The sequence below is a fragment of the Pseudonaja textilis genome, chromosome 6 (genome assembly GCF_049901715.1).
Source record: "Pseudonaja textilis isolate UNSWEBS1 chromosome 6, rPseTex1.2, whole genome shotgun sequence".
Classification (NCBI taxonomy): Eukaryota; Metazoa; Chordata; class Lepidosauria; order Squamata; family Elapidae; genus Pseudonaja; species Pseudonaja textilis.
In genome coordinates, this window is record NC_141995.1 from 3,562,948 (window position 1) to 3,584,842 (window position 21,895).

At 47.7% G+C, this 21,895-nt stretch overlaps 1 protein-coding gene across 1 annotated transcript in view; it reads right to left on the reverse strand.

Annotated features, from left to right (window-relative positions):
* The window catches only part of ADAM33 (ADAM metallopeptidase domain 33), a 90,777-nt gene that overhangs the window by 24,817 nt on the left and 44,065 nt on the right, over window positions 1-21,895 (reverse strand). The window contains 10 exon segments of the mRNA XM_087935680.1: window positions 1,036-1,231; window positions 2,972-3,061; window positions 4,202-4,379; window positions 7,302-7,444; window positions 9,260-9,344; window positions 11,047-11,213; window positions 12,830-12,901; window positions 13,261-13,326; window positions 15,765-15,945; window positions 21,616-21,692. Of these exon segments, the coding sequence (XP_087791806.1) occupies window positions 1,036-1,231; window positions 2,972-3,061; window positions 4,202-4,379; window positions 7,302-7,444; window positions 9,260-9,344; window positions 11,047-11,213; window positions 12,830-12,901; window positions 13,261-13,326; window positions 15,765-15,945; window positions 21,616-21,692 (1,255 nt within the window).

Genomic DNA, 21,895 nt, shown 5'->3' on the forward strand with positions numbered 1-21,895 from the left:
ACCAATCACCAGGAGACAGTGAGTTGTAGTACCGCCTTAGGCATGAAAGCCAGCTGGGTGACTTTGAGCCAATCACCAGAAGACTATGAGTTCTAGTCCCGTCTTAGGCACGAAAGCTGGCTGGGTGACTTTGGGCCAATTATTAGGAGACTGGAAGTTCTAGCCCCGCCTTAGGCATGAAAGCCAGCTGGGTGACTTTGAACCAATCACCAGAAGATGGGGAGTTCTAGTACCGCCTTAGGCATGAAAGCCGGCTGGGTGACTTTGGACCAATCACCAGGAGACAGGGAGTTATAGTACCACCTTAGGCATGAAAGCTGGCTGGGTGACTTTGAGCCAATCACCAGGAGACAGAGAGTTCTAGTTCCGCCTTAGGCATGAAAGCCGGCTGGGTGACTTTGGACCAATCACCAGGAGACAGGGAGTTCTAGTCCCGCCTTAGGCATGAAAGCCGGCTGGGTGACTTTGGGCCAATCACCAGGAGACTATGAGTTCTAGTCCCGTCTTAGGCATGAAAGCTGGCTGGGTGTCTTTGAGCCAATCACCAGGAGACAGAGAGTTCTAGTCCTGCCTTAGGCATGAAAGCCAGCTGGGTGACTTTGGACCAATCACCAGGAGACAGTGAGTTATAGTACCGCCTTAGGCATGAAAGCCAGTTGGGTGACTTTGAGCCAATCACCAGGAGACTATGAGTTCTAGTCCCGCCTTAGGCATGAAAGCCAGCTGGGTGACTTTGGACCAACCACCAGGAGACGGTGAGTTCTAGTCCCACCTTAGGCATGAAAGCCAGCTGGGTGACTTTGGGCCAATCACCAGGAGACTGGGAGTTCTAGTCCCACCTTAGGCATGAAAGCCGGCTGGGTGATTTTTAGCCCGTCTCTCTCTCTCAGCTCAACCCACCACACATGGTTGTTGTTGTGGGGAAAATAGTAGGAGGAAGGCGTGTTAGATGTATCCGCCACCTTGTTTTATTAGTAAAAGGCAATAAACAAAAGCCACTGGCTGAGAGAGAGAGGGACGGAAGGCGACGCTCACCTCGCCCCCACAGCTGGATGCATTGTTGATGGTGCGTCATGCACATGCCGTTGTAACAATACTCCTCTCCGTGGGAACACGTGGAGCCATCCAACAAGTAGACATTGGCGGGACAGTAGGGTGAAGCGCCCGTACAATATTCCGGGAGATCACACGATCCAGCTGGCTCCCGACACATGATCCCGGCCGTCTTGAGCTACGGAAGCCAAAAGGGAAACAACAGACAAGATACATTCCCACCGAAGAAGTAAACACGAGCCAAGATTAATCTCCGTCATCTGGGCCATCTTGGATGGGATGCAGCGAATGGTGGTTTGTGGAGAACAACACACAGGAGAGCCTAGCCGTGGGACGACAAGTTGATGACCAGAGAACCCTCTGAAGGTCTCTGGAAGGAATGGCCATCCTGCCTCGGTCAATCTTAAGATCCCTTCTTCCAAGCAAAAATATCTTCTACTAGCACGATACTCGCGCTTCACTATGAAACGATGTGGTCGGGCTTAGTTTATGGGGTGGAAAATAAGGAGGGGGGGGGGGAATTCTGCCTCTGCCTACCAGCATCCATCAGTATTCACCTGGCTAGCGTCCTGTCAGTGAGAGAGTTGAGGGCTGTTTGGAAACTGAAAGAGTATTTGATGTGTGAGCAAGAAGGAGACAGCAAGGAGCCTGGGCGTGGCTTAGCTCAACTGTTCTGTACTAAAGCTGCTGGGTGCTCTGAAACTAAAACTGAAACTCCTCTGCTTGTGTTTTGCATTTGGAAGAGATTTCTTTCCAGGTGGGGAGGGGGAGTAAGACTCCTTAGCATCAGAGCGTGTTAATAATAATAATAATAATATAGGAAATACTAAATGCTCTGATGGTCATTTTGGAAAAATCCTTTCTTAGTGAGCACCTAGAAGCCAAGAGGAACATGGGTGCCAAATTTCAAGTTTGTAGGCTTGACGGTTCTGGAGATTTTGGGATGATGCATGAGGGAAATTTTGCTTTTATAGATAGATTGTGGGGGAATGTAGTCTGGATTCCCAGCAGGGAGGGGGCCCCATTCCAGTGGAGTGAGAGACAATTCATTTCAGAGAGTTTGTATATGAGAAGGAGGGTGAAGACAGCTCCTGCCTAATCGATCCCAAAATATATTTTTAATGAGTTCAAGTAGTTACTTTAATTATTTTTTATTGCTTCATTTGTTTATTTATATCCCATCTTATTATTATTATAAATAACTCAAGGTGGTGAACATAAGGCCTTATTTTTGTTTCTCACTGCAAATGTCCTTGACAGACGGTCCTCATTTAGCGACCTCCTGGTTATGTTCACAATTGCGACGGAGATGAAAAAGTAACTTTTCCAACCAATTCTCGCACTGACGACCTTCGCAGGTCTTGTAAAGCCAAGGAAAGTTCGAAGGAACACTGTTAATTTGCAGTGTCAATTAAGTTTTGCTTAAAGACCAAGTTGGCACTCCCAACTGTGGTCGCTAAACGAGGACTATCCGTACTGAACGCTCCCATTTCCACTTCCTGCCAAATCAAGTCAGACCCTTTGGCTCAGGGGTGGGAGGCAAATATTTTTTACTACCGGTTTTGTGGGCATGGCTAGGTAGAAGTGGCTAGGTGGGCATGATCATGTGACTGGGTGGGTGTGGCTTCTTCCCTTTTTTATGCAGCACACACACACACACACACACACCACGCTCCATTTTTTTTTTTTGGCCCCCTGAGCAAAGCAGTAAGACAGCAAGGGGGATTCCGGCACAGCTGATCATCAGAACAGCTGATCATCAGCAAAAAAAAGAAATAAATACTGGTTCAGCCGAATGGTAACTTTTTTTTTACTACCAGTTCACTTGAACTGGGTTGAACAAGTAGAATACCACCACTGCTTTGGCCCCAAGAGTTCCCATGCTCCACAGCCTTGGTCCACATTCTGCTTTTATTACCTTGCAGGAATTACAACATTCTCCATGGGCGCACTCCGCTTCGGCTTTCAGCGTGCAATTCTGGGGATTACAGCAAAGATTGGTGCACTCCTGTGGGGGGAAAAAATAGATTTTTTTTTCCACTCAGCATCACTGGGATTTGGGGGTTGGGAAGCCCAGCACATTCGTGGGGTCTCTGCCAAAAAAGCTTTGATTATTATAAAAACTTCCCTTTAGGAACATGGATTCCCATGTGTTGATGCTATCACGGCTTTTCCCTGTTTATTTATTTGACTTTCATCCCGCCTTATTATTTTTACAAATAACTCAAGGTGGTGAATATATCCAAAAGACCTTCCTATTTCTATTCTATTTCTTCTATTTTTTTCCTACAACGACCCTGTGAGGTGGACAGACTGTCCCAAAGTCACCCAGATGGATTTCATGGCTAAGGCAGGACTAGAACTCACTATCTTCTGGTGACTAACCCGAAGTCATCCAATTGATTTTCCTGCTTAAGACAAAACTAGAACTCCCCAACTCTGTGTAATTGGCCCAAAATCACCCAGTTGGCTTTCCAACTTAGGACAAAACTAGAACTTCCCATCTCTGGGTGATTGGCCCAAAGTCACCCAGCTGGCTTTCCTGTCTAAGACAAAACTAGAACTCACCATCTCTGGGTGATTGGCCCAAAGTCATCCAGCTGGCTTTCCTACCTAAGACAAAACTACAATTCACCATCACTGGGGGATTGGCCCAAAGTCATCCAGCTGGCTGGATGACAAAACTAGAACTCACCATCACCAGGTGATTGACCCAACGTAACCCAGTTGGCTTTCCTGCCTAAGACAAAACCAGAACTCACCATCACCAGGTGATTGGCCCAAAGTCACCCAGCTGGCTTTCCTGCCTAAGACAAAACTAGAACTCACCATCACCAGGTGATTGGCCCAAAGTCACCCAGCTGGCTTTCCTACCTAAGACAAAACTAGAACTCACCCTCACCGGGTGATTGGCCCAAAGTTGGATTTCCTGTCTAGGACAAAACTAGAAATCACCGTCTCCTGGTTAAGCCAGCACCTTAACCCCTAAACCAATTTTCTCCGTCAGATCTTTGGGTTTTAACCCTCTCCCAGTCTCACCATCAGACTCTAACCCTGCGGGGGACAGTCTTGCCATCTCCCATCCCAGGTCTTCACTACCCCCCGCCTTGCTTCCTAATGCCACCCAACACCCCAACACCCAGCCTACCTCGGCCTCCCCACAGTCACATTCCTCTCCTTCCTCCAAAAATCCGTTGCCGCATTTCTTCCCCACTACCAGGTCTTTGGTGTCCGGCAGGTTGAAAAGGCAGACGCCTCCTCCCTTCTGGAAGTAGCCCTCCAACTGACTGCGGCTGCAGGAGCTGAAGACCCGGGGGAAGGGGTGCCTGGAATTTGGGGAGGGGCGTGAGAGAGAGAGAGAGAGAGAGAGAGAGAGAGAGAGAGAGGGAACAACTCAGAACCCGAAATGCCGGATTTGGCAGAATTTCGCTCGCCGCTCCAAATCCGAGACGGCAGGCTCCATTTCTAAACATTTCAAGAAGGTGGATTTACAGGAAGTCCTCCACTTATGACTACAACTGAGCCCCAAAACTGGTTAAGCAAGGCAGTGGTTAATGTTGTGGCCCACCTGGCAGCAGAATCGGACAGTAGTGAGGAGGTTGGGGAGCGTTGAGGTAATTCGGACGCTTGGCAACTGACCCGTATTTATGACGGTTGCAGCATCCCCGGGGTCACGCTGTCCGCTTTTGTGACCTTAGGGACAAGCAAAGTTGATGGGAGAAGCCCAGATTCGCTTAACGACCGGGTTACTAACTAATTCATTGTGGGGATTCACTTCATAATGGTAGCGAGAAAGGTTGCAAAACGGGACAAAAATTCACTCAAGAAAAAGTGTCACTCAACGACAGAAAATTTGGGCTCGATGGCTCCCTTTCACACACACCCCTTTCTTGCCACCATCGTTAAGTGGATCGCTGACATTGTTAAGCCAGTAGCCCGGTTGTGAATGCGAATCCAGCTTCCTCGATGGCTTTGCTCAGTGGAAGATCGCAAAAGGGGATCGTGTGACACACACACACATGACCTGAAAAACCACGACCGTCATAAATACGAGCCAGCCGCCAAGCGTCCGAATTTCATTCACGTGACCCGGGGGCTGCTCCAACAGTCCTAAGCTTGAAAAACTCCCTTTTTTTCCAGGGCTGTGGTAACTTGGAACGGTCACTAAAGGAACGATCGTAAGTCGAGAACTCAAAGGGACGCGGTGGCTCAGGGGCTAAGACACTGAGCTCGTCGATTGGAAAGGTCGGCAATTCGGCAGTTCGAATCCCTAGCGCTGCGTCATTGGGTGAGCTCCCGTTCCTTGTCCCGGCTCCTGCCAACCTGGCAGTTCGAAAGCACGTAAAAAATGCGAGTAGAAAAATAGGGACCCCTTTAGTAGGAAGGGAACAGAGGTCTGTGCGCCTTCGACATTTAGTCCTGCCGGCCACATGACCACGGAGACGTCTCCGGACAGCGCTGGCTCTTCTTCGGCTTTGTAACGGAGACGAGAGCGGTGCCCCCCGGAGCTGGAAAGGACTAGCACGTATCTCTCCGGACTTCTTGGCATACAGGGTGGGCTCCGGAAAAAAATGGACTGCCAAGATGTTTCATCCAGCCCTTGTTTTGCACAGTGTCTTTAAATCTCATTTTACACACTTAAACACACACACACACACTTTGTCTTTTAACAACTCCTCTTTGCTACTGTACAGCTGTTCGACTCCCGACAGTCCTGCAATTTTCAAATAACCTGGTTTTAATTTACATTTTGTTCTGGCTTGGAAAAGCAGGCGGGAGAATGGGAGACAGGAAATTCTCAGCCCCCATCCCCCCCAGCTCCCAGAACTTAACTGCACCAGGAACTAATTAAAAGCCCTTTCCCCTAATTCAAAGTTTATTGCCTTATCCCTTGTAAACGCAAAAGCGTTTTAAAAGGGGCCGTTACGAGGCTGAGCTGCGCATTCTTCTGACAAATAAGCCCACATAAAGTAGCTATTTCCCCTATAAGCCAGCTTCCAGATGTGGAGAGGAGAGTAAAACCGACGAAGGGCGGTTTGTGGGGATTTGGGAAAGTTTAATTTAATGAAAAGAAGGAAGGACCAGGGGTGACATGAGAACAGCTTGAATAGAGGGTTGGACTAGAACAGGGGTCACTAACCTTTTGGACCTCAGGGACCACCAAACTCATCATTTTAAATCCCACAGACCAGAGACCCTGGGAAAATCCCCCCAAAAGTCTGCAGGAAAATTCCCCACCCCGTTTTCCTACCGATCGATCGTTCTTTATTTGGGATCACAGGATCCCGTCTCCAGCTCCGTTCTCAGGGGGAAAGAGAGAGAGAAAGGGAGAGACTTTTGGCTTCATGCAAGGAAAGCAGCAGAAGCCGCAGAAGTCTTTCTTTCTCTCCCCCAAACTCCGCCAGAAACGAGTCTTTGCAGGCGCAGCCTCTTGGAGCAGGAGGCCTTGCAGGGTCCCAAAGACTCATTTCTGGCAGAGTTTGGGGGAGAGAAAGAAAGACTTCTGCTGCTTTCCTTGCGTGCAGCCAAAAGCAGAAGAAGAAAGAAGCGGAAAGAAGCAGCCCGGTGGCCAGGCCAGATGCGTGGGGTGAGTGGGGCAAGTTCTCCCCCTCCGCCCTTTCCCCCCTCCCCTCCCTACCTCGTGTTGTACACAATGCAAGCGACGCAAGCCTTGTGTTCCCGCGGGCCATATGGGCAGCGCAGCCTTGTGCTCCCGCGCAGCCTGGATTAATTGCTTTGGGGAGGCGACATTTCTCTGCGGACCACCCAAAAAATTTTCACGGACCACCAGTGGTTCCCGGCCCACTGGTTGGCGACCACTGGACTAGTTGACCTCCAGGGTCCCCTTCCGACTCTGTTATTTTGTACCGGGACTAAGAGTGACACGATAGCAGTCTTCCATTATCTGAGGGGCTGCCCCAGAGAAAAGGGGTTCAAATTATTCCCCAAAGCACCAGAAGGCAGAGGAAGAAGCAAACGGGGGGGGGAAACCAACCAAGCAGCGAAGCAACCTGGAACTAAGGAAGAATTTCTTGACAGCGAGGACAATTAACCAGTGGAACTGCCTGCCACCAGAAGTTGTGAAGGCTCCAACAATGGAAGTTTTCTAGCCCAATCCACGTTGGCTAACTTTTTCCACCAAGCAACCACACCCCTCCGGGGATCCAAGAACCATCCGGAACAACACCCCCCTTCCCAAATGGGAGACATCCCCCCCACCCCACCACGCCCGACCCCCGCCGCTTTACCCTGTGGCAGCAGCCATGACGCAGCCGCCCTGCGATGCTGTGGCCTCCACGCAGCAGCCTTCCGGGTCGTGGCTCATGCCGAAATTGTGGCCGATCTCGTGAGCCATGGTGGCCGCCGCTCCGATGGGTAACTCCGAGTGGTCCTGGTTTTGGGGAGGGGTTGGGGGAGAGAGAGAGGAAAGACTCACCAGCTTGAAGAGAGGAGGGGGCCCCTGGGAAGAAGGGAGGGGGGGCCGCATTTGATTCCCCAAGCGTCCGCGTTCAAGGTAGCATCGGCGGAATTGAGCGGGTGAGCTTTTATTTTGCAATCCAAGTTAGCGGGTTCTCAAGCAGGCCGGGCTTGATTCTGGCAAGGGAAGGGGGTTGGGAAGACCACCACCCTGCCCCTCCCCCAAAAAATCATCCTGGCCAATCCCCTCCCTCGTGCCCACAGCCAGCAGTTCGAGCCGGACCGACTCAAAGAGGGCTCTGCTTTCCATCTTTACGAGGTCGGTAAAATGAGGACCCCGATTGTCGGGGGCAAGAGGCTGACTCTGTAAATCACTGTAAAACTATTTCTATTCTCTCCCTCCTTCCTTCCCTCTGTCCTTCCTTTATACCTCTTTCTTTCTTCCTTCCTTCCTTCTTCCTTTTTGTTTCCTTCCCTCTATGGTCTCCTTCCTTCCCTTTTTTCTCTTTTCTTTCTCCTGCTCCCTCCTTCTATTTCCCTTCTTTTTCTCTCCCTCTTCTTTCCTCTCCTCCCTCCCTCCTTTTTCTTTCTCCTTTTCTTCCTTCCTTCCCTTTTTTTCCCTTCTTTTTCTTTCTCCTGCTCCCTCCATCTCTTATTTCTCCCTTCTTTTTTTCTCCTTTTTTTCCTCTCCTTCCTCCCTTCTTTTTCTTTCTCCTTTTCTCTTCCTTCCTTCCTTCCTTCTCTTTTTTCTTCCTTTTTCTTTCCTTCCCTCTATTGTCTCCTTCCTTCCCTTTTTCTCTTTTCTTTCTCCTGCTCCCTCCGTCTTTTATTTCCCTTCTTTTTCTCTCCCTCTTCTTTCCTCTCCTCCCTCCCTCCATTTTCTTTCTCCTTTCCTTCCTTCCTTCCTTCCTTCCTTCTCCCCTTTTTCTTTCTCCTTTCCTTCCTTCCTTCCTTCCTTCCTTCCTTCCTTCCTTCCTTCCTTCCTTCCTTCCTTCTCCCTTTTTCTTTCTCCTTTCCTTCCTTCCTTCCTTCCTTCCTTCCTTCCTTCTCCCCTTTTTCTTTCTCCTTTTCTTCCTTCCTTCCTTCCTTCCCTTTTTTCCCTTCTTTTTCCTTTCTCCTGCTCCCTCCATCTCTTATTTCTTTTTTTCTCCTTTGTTCCCTTTCCTTCCTTCCTTCCTCCCTTCTTTTTCTTTCTCCCTTTTCTTCCTTCCTTCCTTCCCTCCTTTTTCTTTCTCCTTTTCATCCTTCCTTCCCTTTTTTCCCTTCTTTTTCCTTTCTCCTGCTCCCTCCATCTCTTATTTCCCCCCTTCTTTTTTTCTCCTTTTTTTTCCTCTCCTTCCTCCCGCCCTTCTTTTTCCTTCTCCTTTTCTTTTCTCTTTCTTTCTTTCTTTCTTTCTTTCTTTCTTTCTTTCTTTCTTTCTTTCTTTCTTTTCCTCCTCCTTCCTTTCCCTCTCTTGGTGGTGGCGCGGTGGTTAGAGTGCTGCCTTGCCGGCAAAACTCTGCCCGCTGCCAGGAGTTCGATCCTGACCGGTTCAAAGTTGGCTCAGGACCTCGATTGTCGGGAGGTGGGGGGGGGGGGGGGGAATATGCCAATCCATGTCTGGGAGCCGGTCCACAGGTCTTACAAGTGACCACGATTGGACCACCCCCGACCTCCGTAGAAATGCTCCCTTGTGGTCTTCCCGGGAATAACAAAAATGCGTTGCAAGCAAAGAGCGTTTTTGTCCCATATCATTGATCGGGTCAGCAAGACGAAAGGACCGGCGGGGTGGAGCCATCTTCCTCTTACCATACTCACGCCCCCAGAGTTCTCTGCACTGCACATGCCCTCCAGGGGCGCCATTCCGATGGTGGTGCCTCTAAAGGTGATCCCACTGCAAAGAGTCGTGAGAATAAGGACGGGGGGACGGAGCAAAGAATATTGGTTATAGTCCCTTCCTTCCTTCTTCCCTCCCTCCCATTCTTCTCCCCTCCTTCTCATCTCTCCTTCCTTCCTTCCTCCCTCCCTCCCTCTTGTGCATCCCGATTCCTTATCTTCCTTCCCTTAATCCTGCTCTCTCCCCTTCTCTATTGACCTTCCTTTCTCCCTTCCGTCCATCTTCCCCTTCCTTCCTGCCTTCCTTCCCTGGCTCCTGATTCCTTCCTTCTTGTCTTCCTTCTGTGGCTCCTTTGTCCTTTCTTCCTCCTGTTCCCCTCATCCCATCCACCCATCCATCAGTCTTTCTGTTGTCCATCCATCCATCATCTATTATCTACTTATTCTACCTATCTCTATCTATCCATCCATCCATTCATCCATCCATCCATCTCTGTCCGTCCATCCATCCATCATATCTATCTATCAATCATCTATCCATCCATCTCTATCCATCTATCCATCCATCTATCCATTCATCCATCCATCCACCTCTATCCCTCTATCTATTCATCTATGCTCTATCTCTATCTATCTATCTATCTATCTATCTATTTATCTATCCATTAATCCATCCATCTCTACCATCCATCATATCTATCTATCTATCTATCTATCTCTATGTCTGTCTATCTATCTATCTATCTATCTATCTATCTATCTATCTATCTATCCATCCATCCATTCATCCATCCATCCATCCATCTCTGTCAGTCTATCCATTCATCCATCATATCTATCTATCATCTATCTATCTCTATTCATCCATCCATCTCTGTCAGTCTATCCATTCATCCATCATATCTATCTATCGCTATCTATCTATCTATCTCTATCTCTATCTATCTATCTATCCATCCATCCATCCATCTCTGTCAGTCTATCCATTCATCCATCATATCTATCTATCATCTATCTATCTCTATTCATCCATCCATCTCTGTCAGTCTATCCATTCATCCATCATACATATATATATCTATATCTCTATCTATATCTATATCTATCTATCTATCTATCTATCTCTATATCTCTATCTCTATATCTATCTATCTATCTATCTATATCTATCTATCTATTTATCTCTATCTATCTATCCATCCATCCATCCATCCATCTCTGTCAGTCTATCCATTCATCCATCATATCTATCTATCATCTATCTATCTCTATTCATCCATCCATCTCTGTCAGTCTATCCATTCATCCATCATATCTATCTATCGCTATCTATCTATCTATCTATCTATCTATCTATCTATCTATCTATCTATCTATCTCTATATCTATCTATCATCTATCTCTATCTATCTATCTATCTATCTATCTATCTATCTATCTATCTATCTATCTATCTATCTATCTATCCATTCATCCATCCATCCATCTCTGTCAGTCTATCCATTCATCCATCATATCTATCTATCTGTATCTATCTATCTGTATCTATCTATCTACCTATCTACCTATCTATCTATCTCTATTCATCTATCCATCCATCTATCCACCCACCCTATCAGAGGGGAGCATAAACAGCCACCGTTAGGGCAGAGAAATAATTTTTAAGAAAAACCAAGATGGCGCCCACTGCAGCCCTGGCCCTTCCCCACAAGCCCTCGGCCGCCATCTTGACTCCCAGGGAGCCCCGAGGAGGGACTCACGTGAGGAGCTGAGCGTTGTCGTGTTTCTTGCGGGCCCGCAGTGTCTTCTTCCACTGGAGAAAGGAGACGAGGGTGGCGTGGGAGTCCTCGCTCACCGTGCACTTGTCTTGGTCCGTCCAGACTTCCAGGCCAATCAGGGCCACTTTGATGTTCAGGGACCTGTAAAACTGAGAGGGAGAAGCTGGAAGGAGTCGGTGACTGGGAGGAACGATTGGGGGGGCGGAAGGAGCTCCCGATTCTCTAGCACAGTGGTGGCTAATCTTTTGGGGCTCCTGTGCCAAAAGATTGTGTGCGCGCTTGCACGCTCGCACTCCCGTGCCAGCATCCAGAAGGCAATGTGCACAGCACCTATGTGTGCACAGCACCTATGTATGCACGCATAATTCCCACCCACCCACCTGCACTGCACACACAGCTGATTTTCAGCTGGTTTGAGGTGTTTTTCAACCACCCAAAGGCTTGAGGAAGGCTTCTGCAGGCTTCTGCAGGCTGAAAACTAGCCCCGTTTCGTCACTTCCGGTGTTTTCGGAAAAACAGGAAGTGCCAAAACGGGCCTAGTTTTCGACCTGCAAAGCCTGCAGAAGCCTTCCTCAAGCCTCTGGGAGGGCGAAAAAGTCCTCATACTGGCTGAAAATCAGCTGTGATGTGCGCACATGCGCAGTGAGGTAAGTTTGCCTGTAGCTCGCATGCCAGCACAAATGGCTCCGCATGCTACCTGTGGCACACGTGGCATAGGTTCGCCACCACGGCCCTAGCAGGTCCAGAGGCCACCTGGGCAACGCTGGGAAGGTGTTTGCACCAAGCATAGTCCTCCACTTAAAACCATTTCTTTAGTGGCCATTCAAAATTACAATGGCACTGAAAAAAAAGGGACTTAGGGGCCTTTTCCCCCCACTTACAACCGTTGCAGCATCCCCAGGTCACATGATCAAAATTCAGCTGCTTGGCAACTGGCTCATATTTACGACGGTCGCGGGGTCCCTGGGGGTCAGGGGATCGCCTGGGGAGACCTTCCGACCAGCAGACTCCAGGGGGGACCCAGATTCACTTCACAACCGTGTTACAAATTTAACCATGGAAGTGATTCATTTAACAACAAGGGGGGGGGCATTGAAAGGTCATAACATGGTGGCAGAACTCGCTTAACAATTCTCTCGCTTAGCAACAGAAAGTTTGGGCTCAGTTACGATATAGAGAGCACCCCAAACTCACAGTGTTAAATGGTTAAGTTGCCCAGGGTCACTTGGCTGATTTGGATGGCTATAGGGCAGGAAGGAAGGAAGGAAGGAAGGGAGGGAGGGAGGGAGGGAGGGGAGGAAGGAAGGAAGGAAGGAAGGAAGGAAGGAAGGAAGGAAGGAAGGAAGGAAGGAAGGAAGGAAGGAAGGAAGGAAGGAAGGAAGGAATCAGGAGGAAATAAAGGAAGGAAGGAATCGAGGGGAAGAAAAGAAATCAGGAGGAAGGAAGGAAGGAATCCGAGAGAAAGAAGGAAGGAAGGAAGGAAGGAAGGAAGGAAGGAAGGAAGGAAGGAAGGAAACAGAGGGAAAAAAGGAAGGAAGGAAGGAATCAGAGGAAAAAAGGAAGGAATCAGGAGGAAGGAAAGAAGGAAGGAATCAGGAGGAAGGAAGGAAGGAATCAGAGGGAGAAAAGGAAGGAAGGAATCAGGAGGAAATAAAGGAAGGAAGAGAGGAATCAAGGAGGAGAAAAGAAATCAGGAGGAAGGAAGGAAGGAATCAGAGGGAGTAAAGGAAAGAAGGAAGGAGGGAAGGAAGGAGCTGGCAATTACCTTGTCTACATAATTCGCAATCTCCAGAATCCGCTGTTTTGTGACTCCCAAATTCTGCTTTTGAGCTCTAAACTGTGAAAGAACAACGCGTGAGAAAAAGGAAGGCAACTGCAGTGCCAAAACTTTCCTTCTTCCCCCCAAAAAGGTGGATTATTTCTTCCACGGCCACCAGCGTGCAAAGGCACACATCGGAAGGGGCCTTGGAGGTCTTCTAGTCCAGCCTCCTGCTCAGGCGGGAAACCCATTTCATGTACCCATTTCATGTATTCGTAACTATGTTTTTATTTATACCTGTTACCTTGTAAGCAATTGACAAATCAAATCAAATCAATCAATCAATCAATAAATAAATCCCTGAGGCTAACTGAGAAGTTCTGAAGTTGACCCTGGATTCATTCCAGGACACATCTGGAAGAGAAAGAATATCTCACCATTGAGTAATCTGCCACAATAAAGAGCTCCATATACTTCAAGGCTCTCCAAGAGTCCCGTTTTTTCTGCAAGACAAATGATTTTATATCAGAAGGAAAAACGGCAGCAGAGAGACCCTCAAAACTGATCTTCATCCTGTCCTGTTAAAAGTCTTGGGATTTAAGAGTCGGCCAGAAGTGAAGCGGATGCCATATAGGATGACGCAATAAGAATGAATCGGCATAGCGTGGATATTTCCCTTTAAGACTGGGGGATGGGTTCTACCCCTTTAAGAAGTGTTCATATAAAGGCAGCCCTTGGAGGGCATGTCCTCCCTCCTTGTGTCCGGTATTCCTTGCAGAGTTTGTGTAGAGTTCAGAAGTTTGATTGCTCGTAAGTTATTTTGCCTACCACGTACGTGTCTGTTGTATACAAACCGCAGTGAAATATCTCTGTGTGCTGTGTTTTGCTCCTGGGTTGTCTCATAATAATAGTCATGCTGAAAATGATTTGAAAAAGTCCCTTCTCCCAAAAAATGGAAATTCAAAAGATGGAAATTCAACTCCCCAAGTGGACAGAAGGTTCGCAAGTTCTTTCTTGACTTGGTAGAAATCTAAACGGACGTAGAGGCAATCCTCCGCCTACGGCCACAGGTGAGCGACACATTTATGTTGCTGAGGGAGATTTTATGACCATCCTCACCCCTTTGGTGAAGGGAATCGCTGCCATTCTTAAAAACCGTCACCCGGTTGTTCAGTGGATCTGGCTTCCCCCTTGCCTGGGCTCGTCAGAAGGTCGCGAAAGGTCTCCGGGAACTCAATGTGCGTCGGCTATCAAAGCATCCGAATGTAAATCACATCAATCAGCAACGGTCGTAAGCGTGAAAAATGGTCCCCCTATTTTTGGTGCCGTTGTAACTTCAAATGGTCACTGAGTGAAACTGTTGTAATGTTGAGAACTCCCTGTTCCTCCTCAGTGTAATTTGAGGGTGGGCTGTTAATCGCCCCCAGGGTTGGGATGCGGTCGGTTCAGACCGGTTTGAATGAACTGGATGTTAAATTTGCATCCGGTTTGCCAAACTGGTATTTGACCTTACTGGCTGGCCCCACCCACCCCGCCACTCCCAGGAGTCTCTACACCGCTTGTTTTGGATGCAGGTGAGTAGTGCGGGCTCCGTGCAGAGGCTCCGGAAGGGCAAAACCAGAAGTTCTGGAAGTCCAGAAATGGGTCTGTTTCCAGCTTCCAGAGGACCTCCAGACCCCTCTGTTTTCACCCTCCCAGAGGCCTCAGGGAAACCACTGGGCAGCGAACCAGTCACTGGGATTTTTGAATCCTACCCCTGGGTCACGCCCCCCCCACCTTCGCCCCCATTAATCTTCTAAGATTGGATATTTTTAGGATGGTCTATCAACATGATGGCGAACCTATGGCATGTGTGCCACAAGTGGCATGCAGAGCCATTTGCGCCGACATACGAGCCACAGGCAAACTTACCTCGCTGCGCATGCGCACGCCTCACAGCTGATTTTTCGGCTGGTTTGAGGCCTTTTTCGGCCTCTCAGAGGCTTGGAAAAAACTTCTGCGAGGCTTTTCAGGATGAATAATAGGCCCGTTTTGTCACTTCCTGTAATACCGGAAGTGATGAAACGGCCTATTATTCACCCTGAAAAGCCTTGCAGAGGCTTTTTCCAAGACTCTGGGAGGCCAAAAAAGGCCTCAAACCAGCTGAAAAATCAGCTGTCAGTTGCAGTGCAGGTAAGGGGGTGGCATGGGGGGATTGTGCGCACATGCGCAGGGGGCCGGGGGGGGCGCATTGCAGTCTGGGTGCTGGCACACAAGTGTGCGCACGCTAATGCGCGCCACAATTTTTGGCACAGGAACCTCAAAAGGTTAGCCATCACTGGTCTATCCGGAAGTCCCTGCCTGATAGAACAAGAAAAGGAAGGAAAGGAAGGGAATATTACTAGCCATGTTGTCTTCTGTTTCTACACCTTCTTTCCTGTCTCTCTTCTCACTCCACCCAATGTCATCCTTGATTTACAACCGTTCACTCAGTGACCGTTCCGACGGCCACTTGGAGGGGGGGAAAAGTGACTTGTGACCGTTGTTCAGCCTTAAGAACGAGGAACACAGCCTCCCCATGGTCGAACTTCGGACTATTGTGCGAGCGATTCATACTTATGACGGTGGTAACGCAATTTCCCTCACACCCGGGTGAGCTTCCATCAAGCAAAGTCAAAGGAGGAAGCCAGATTCGCTTAACGACCGTGGTTCCTAACTTATCAAGTGGAGCGATTCACTTAGCAACAGTGGCAAGGACGGTCGTAAAATGGAGCAAAACTCACAGAACCAGGGTCTCCCTTTAGCCACATGAATCCGGGGCTCGCTGGCGGTCCGTAACTCGAGGAGCAGCCGTAGTCCTCCTTTCTCCACCTGCAACTTCTACACTCTGCCTAGCTGCGAGACTGGCCTGCATCTCCCTCCAACCTAGCCCGGGCAGGATTTGAACACAGGATCCTCCTACTCGCTTCAAGGGATGGAAGATTCCAGTGACGTCGGCCACGCTGTTGGGTAGGTCCCCTTGTTGGCAAGTGCCCCCTTTGACCAACAAGTCCTTCGCCCGAAACAGGGTGTGCGCTTCCGATGTGGTGTTGGCTGGAGGTTTCAGGTAGTAACTGGTGTTGTAATTCAGGACGATCAGCCCACTGGTTGGGGAATAAAAAAAAACCCAACAAATTAGAATAGAATAGAATAGAATAGAATAGAATAGAATATTGGAAGGAATAGAATAGAATAGAATAGAATAGAATAGAATAGAATAGAATAGAATAGAATAGAATAGAATAGAATAGAATAGAATAGAATAGAATAAATATTGGAAGGAATAGAATAGAATAGAATAGAATAGAATAGAATAGAATAGAATAGAATAAATATTGGAAGGAATAGAATAGAATAGAATAGAATAGAATAGAATAGAATAGAATAGAATAGAATAGAATAGAATAAATATTGGAAGGAATAGAATAGAATAGAACAGAATAGAATAGAATAGAATAGAATAGAATAGAATAGAATAAATATTGGAAGGAATAGAATAGAATAGAATAGAATAGAATAGAATAGAATAGAATAGAATAGAATAGAATAGAATAGAATAGAATAGAATAGAAATTGGAATTTAGAATAGAAAATAGAATGGAATGGAATGGAATAACATAGAAGCTGGAAGGAACCTCGGAGGTCTTCTAGTCCAACCCCCAGCTCAAGCAGGAGAACCTATAACATTCCAGACAAATGGTTATCTAAACTCTTCTTAAAACACCCCAGTGATGAAGCATCCACAACTTCTGGTAGCAGGTAGTTCCACGGGTTAATTGTTTCTCACTGTCAGGAAATTCCTCCTTAGTTCCAGGTTGCTTCTCTCCTGGATGAGTTTCCATCCGTTGCTTCTTGTCCTGCCTTCAGATGCTTTGGAGAATAGCTTGACACCCGCCCACGCTCCCTCCCTCTTCTTTGGGGCAGCCCCTCAAATATTGGAAGGCTGCTAACAGCTCTTTTCTTTTCTGCAAGCGAAACAGACCCAGATCTTCCCAAAATTTATCCTGGGCCTGGCCTTCACCTCCCCTTCACCCCAAATCCAGAAAATAGTCACACTGGGGAGAAAATAGGAAAACAGTCATTTCTCAAAGAGAGCCTTGGCTTCACCTCACCCAAAGCTGGCATGCAACTGGCAGCCAATTTCTCTCAGCCGTTGCTATTTTCTACGACTCATATGCAAAACCACTTAGGCTTGAAATTCTTCGTCCTGAATTCAAACCGCAGCGGTCCAAATTAAAAATAAGTCATCCCAACCATGCTAAAAGTGTTTCATCTTGCAGGCATGCCCTGCTAGGATTTCAAAACCAGCCTCTGGAAACTCAAGCAGAGCCTTTTTAACGGCATCCATGAACACCGACTAGCAGTCGGGAGACAGGATGAAAACTCTTTTAATTTCACACAAACTATGGACAGATTTCAGCTTGGTTTCAACCAGGAAGCTTTGAGCATCCTAGGCCAAGCTAAATCCCCCCTCCCCAAATGCTAGAGAATTCATGGAAACTCAGACAAATCGGCCATCAACAGGCACGTAGAGATAAACAACATTTACACACCATTCCAAAGAGACCATAGAGATAAACATTTACACACCATTCCAAAGAGACCGTAGAGATAAACATTTACACACCATTCCAAAGAGACAATAGAAATAAACATTTACACACCATTCCAAAGAGACCATAGAGATAAACATTTACACACCATTCCAAAGAGATCATAGAGATAAACATTTACACACAATTCCAAAGAGACCATAGAGATAAACAACATTTACACACCATTCCAAAGAGACCATAGAGATAAACATTTACACACCATTGCAAAGAGATCATAGAGATAAACAACATTTACACACAATTCCAAAGAGACCATAGAGATAAACAACATTTACACACAATTCCAAAGAGACCATAGAGATAAACAACATTTACACACCATTCCAAAGAGACCATAGAGATAAACAACATTTACACACCATTCCAAGCAAACAAATCAAAAGACTAAAAAGGGAACCAAAAGACCAAAACACCTCCTCACCAGCTATCAACACCCAGATAAGCAGAGATTAACACCCGAGAAACAATCAAGCAGAAAGCAATACTCCAACCAAGGAACTACCAACTAAGACAAACAAGCTAATAAAATAGTAAATGGCAACCTAATTCAGGAACCACTATGAACAGTCTGAGCAACACTGACAGAGTAAGTTACGAGTATATAGACAGAAACCGAACCCCGAACCCTTCTGGCACTGATGATATTATCTAGTTGGGTTATGAAGAGTCTGCAAGGAAACAACCAAGCTCAGAAACCACCAAGGACCCCCTATTCTCCTCCTCCTCTCCTCCTCCTCCTCCTCCTCCTCCTCTCTGCAAACCCCACTCCTTCTAGCACTGATGATATTCTCTAGTTGGGTAATGTAATGTCTGCAAGAAAACAGCCAGTTCAGAGAGCACCAAGGACCCCACAGATCATCTCCCCCTGCTCCTCCTCCTCCTCCTCCTCCTCCTCTCTGCAAACCCCACTCCCTTCTAGCACTGATGATATTCTCTAGTTGGGTAATGTAATGTCTGCAAGAAAACAGCCAAGTTCAGAGAGCACCAAGGACCCCTACAATTCTCCTCCTCCTCCCACACCCCACCCCCTCCTCACACTGATGATGTCCCCTAGTTGGGTAATGAAACGTCCACAAGAAAAACCCACAAAGCTCAGAGAGCACCAAGGACCCCACAATCCTCCTCCAATGGATAAATGTCTCACTTAGCAACAACAGAAATGTCAGGCCCAATTGAAGTCATAAGTCAAGGACTACCCGTATTTGCCAAGGGAACATTTCTCAACCTAGAGGCCTTTAAGGTGGGTGGACTTCCATTCCCAGAATTTCCCCAGCCGGCTCAGTTGTCGAGGCTGAAAAATGTTGCTTTAGGGCAGGGGTCCCAAAACTTGGCAACTTTAAGACTGGCGGACTCCAACTGCCAGAATTCTACAGCCAGCTGGGCTGTATCTAACAAAATGAAATTCAATGTAGAGAAAAGGAAAGTCTTACACTTAGGCAGGAAAAACCCAAAGGACCCATGTAGACTGGGTGAAACCAGGCTCAATAGCAGGAACTGGGAGGGGGATCTTGGAGTCTGAGTGGACAACCAGCTAAATAGGAGCCAGCCGTGTGCAGCAGCAGCCAAAAAAGCCAACGCAATCCTAAATTGTATTAACAGAGGGACACAATCAAGATCAAAGGAGGTACTAATACCCCTCTATAAAGCCTTAGTAAGGACACACCTAGAGTACTGCATCCAGTTTTGGTCACCACACTATAAAAAAGATGTTGAGACTCTAGAAAAAGTGCAGAGAAGAGCAACCAGGATGATGAGGGGACTGGAGACTAAAACATACAATGATTGGTTGCAGGAACTGGGCCTGGCTAGTCTGGTGAAGAGAAGGACCAGGGGAGACAGGATAGCAGGGTTCAAATATTTGAGGGGCTGCCACGGGGAGGAGGAAGGGGGTCAAGCTATTCTCCAAAGCCCCCAAAGGCCAGACAAGGAATGATGGATGGAAACTGAACAAGGAGAGATTCAAACTGGACATAAGGAGAATTTTTCTGAGGGTGAGAACAATCCATCCCTGGAACAGAAGTTGCTTTCAGAAGTTGTGGGAGCTTCATCACTTGAGACCTTCAAGAGGAGACTGGACTGCCATTTGTCAGAAATGGTGTAGGGTCTCCTGCTTGGGGGTGGGGTTGGACTAGATGACCAATAAGGTCCCTCCCTTCCCTTCACTCTGACTATCTGTTAACATCTGAGTAGCAGACAATTATATGAGCGTTCTGGGAGTTGAAGTCCACCAGTCTTAAAGTTGCCAAGTTTTTTGTGGGGTGGGGCTGCTTTAGGGCCTTAAAAGCTCCTTGGAGTTGCTCCAAGGGCTCCAGACAATACTACATGTCTCCAGCATCCTCCCTGTAGCATCTCCGTCCCTTGCAAATGAGGAACACACACACACACACACACACACACACACCGGGGATGGGTTGCCTCGGTCCTCCTCCAAACACAATACAAAACTCTGGCCTTACGAAGGACACAGACCACCGAGGAGGAGGAGGAGGAGGAGGAGGAAGAGGAGCCTGGCTTAAGCGTTTGCAACCTCCGAGTCACAAACAGTCAGGAAAACCAGCTAGGCAGTGGTGCACAGTTCCAAGACTTGAATTTGAGTCCTGCCGAGCCTGGAAAGCAGAGAGATTTCCGTGGCTCTCCGTGACCCTGTCCACAAGGAACAGGGAGTGGGGGTAAAGTGTGTGTTTTGGGGGTGGGGGGAGCTTCCGGCTGACATCAGGGGTCGGGAATGAGGCCTGGCCGTGAGAGAGAGGAGGAAGGGAGAAGGGGGGGTGTTGCATACGGCGCTGCATAACTGAAGAGTGACTTCACTGGCCGGCATTCTTGGCTTAAGCCAGAGAGAGAGAGAGAGAGAGAGAGAGGCTGGCAGGGCTATTTTAGGTCCTGTGGATGGAGGCCGTCTCCCTCGCTGGTGGGGAGGGGGGAGGGAGGGAATTCAAAGAGGGAGGTCCCCATGCAGGGACAACCAAGCTCCCCCTCCCACCCCAGCTCTTCCCCCTCCCCTCCCCTGCCGGGGTCTGGAAAAGCATCCATACGGCTCAAAGGCACTCATGGTTACAGGAGTCCCGGGATGGGAAACTCGGGGGAGGGGCGGGAAGGGCGGAAGAATGGGGAGGGGGGAAAGGGGAGGGCTGAGGTTGCAGAGCCCCAAATGAAAGACCAGCGAAGTTAACCCGGCCACCACAGAAGGAATTAACTGGGGAAGAAAGGAGGAGAGAGAGAGAAAGAGAGAGAGAGAGGGAGGGAGAGATTGGATTGGAGGCCACCAGGTGATCATCATCTGGGAAGGCATAAAATATCAAGCGTTCTGGGATTTTAGAATTCAAACATTGTTCTGTTCTGTTCTATCCTATCCTATTCTACTCCATATATTCTATTCTATCCTATCCTATTCTCTTATTTTCTATTCTGTCCTATTCCATTCCACTATATTTCTATTCTATTCTATCCTTTTTCTCTTTTCTCTTCCCTCTTCTCTTCTCTTGTCTTCTTCTGTTCTATCCTATCCTATTCCACTGTATTTCAGTTCTACCCTTTTTCTCTTCTCTCTTCTCTTCTCTTCTTTTCTTCTATTCTATTCTATTCTATTCTATTCTATCCTCCCATCCCATCCCATCCTAAGCATCATCTATTTCTATTCTGTTCTGTTCAAATTCCTCTTTCTATTCTTATTTCTGTTCTGTTCTGTTCCTATTCTACTCTATCCTGTGCTGTGCTGTTTTATTCTACTTTATTCTATTCTATCCCACCTTGCCCTATCCTACCCATCCTCTATCCATTCCTATTTTGTTCTGTTTTGTTCCTATTCTGGTTCCATTCTGGTCCTCTTCCTCTTCCATTCTCTTCTATTCTGTTCCGTTCCAAACAATACATTCACTGCGCCGAATCTTCAGCAGGCATCCCAAGCAAGGATTCGGGCCCTGTGGTATGAATGAGCTAGCAGAGAAGGATAAACCACGAATTTTTGTGCAAGGGAAAGCAACCGCCTTGCCTTCTTCTGCACCATTAATCCATGGAATGGCTTCCCTCTAGAAATTAGGGGTGCTCCAGCGCTGGAGGTTTTCGGCCCCTTGGGTGGTACGGTAGGGGGCCTCGTGCTTGAGCAGGGGCTGGACTAGAGCACCTCCAAGGTCCCTCTTTTATTCCGTATTCTCTTCTTACCTGAACCCAGAGCAGGTACTGAGCACTACCCAGGAATCCACGTGGCCTCGGACGTAGCCGTGGAAGTAACAGAGTTCCTGAAAAGAGAAGCCACAAAATTCAGGTAAGTCGTCTGGTAGACTCACTGCCACCATCTCTAATGATCTCTGATGATCTAAGTGCTAGAGCCCACTGGAACTACATAGCCAAAAAGGCATTAAGAGTTGTTAACCTAATCCTACGTAGCTTTTCCTCTGGTAATATCACACTACTAACTAGAGCATACAAAACATTTGCTAGA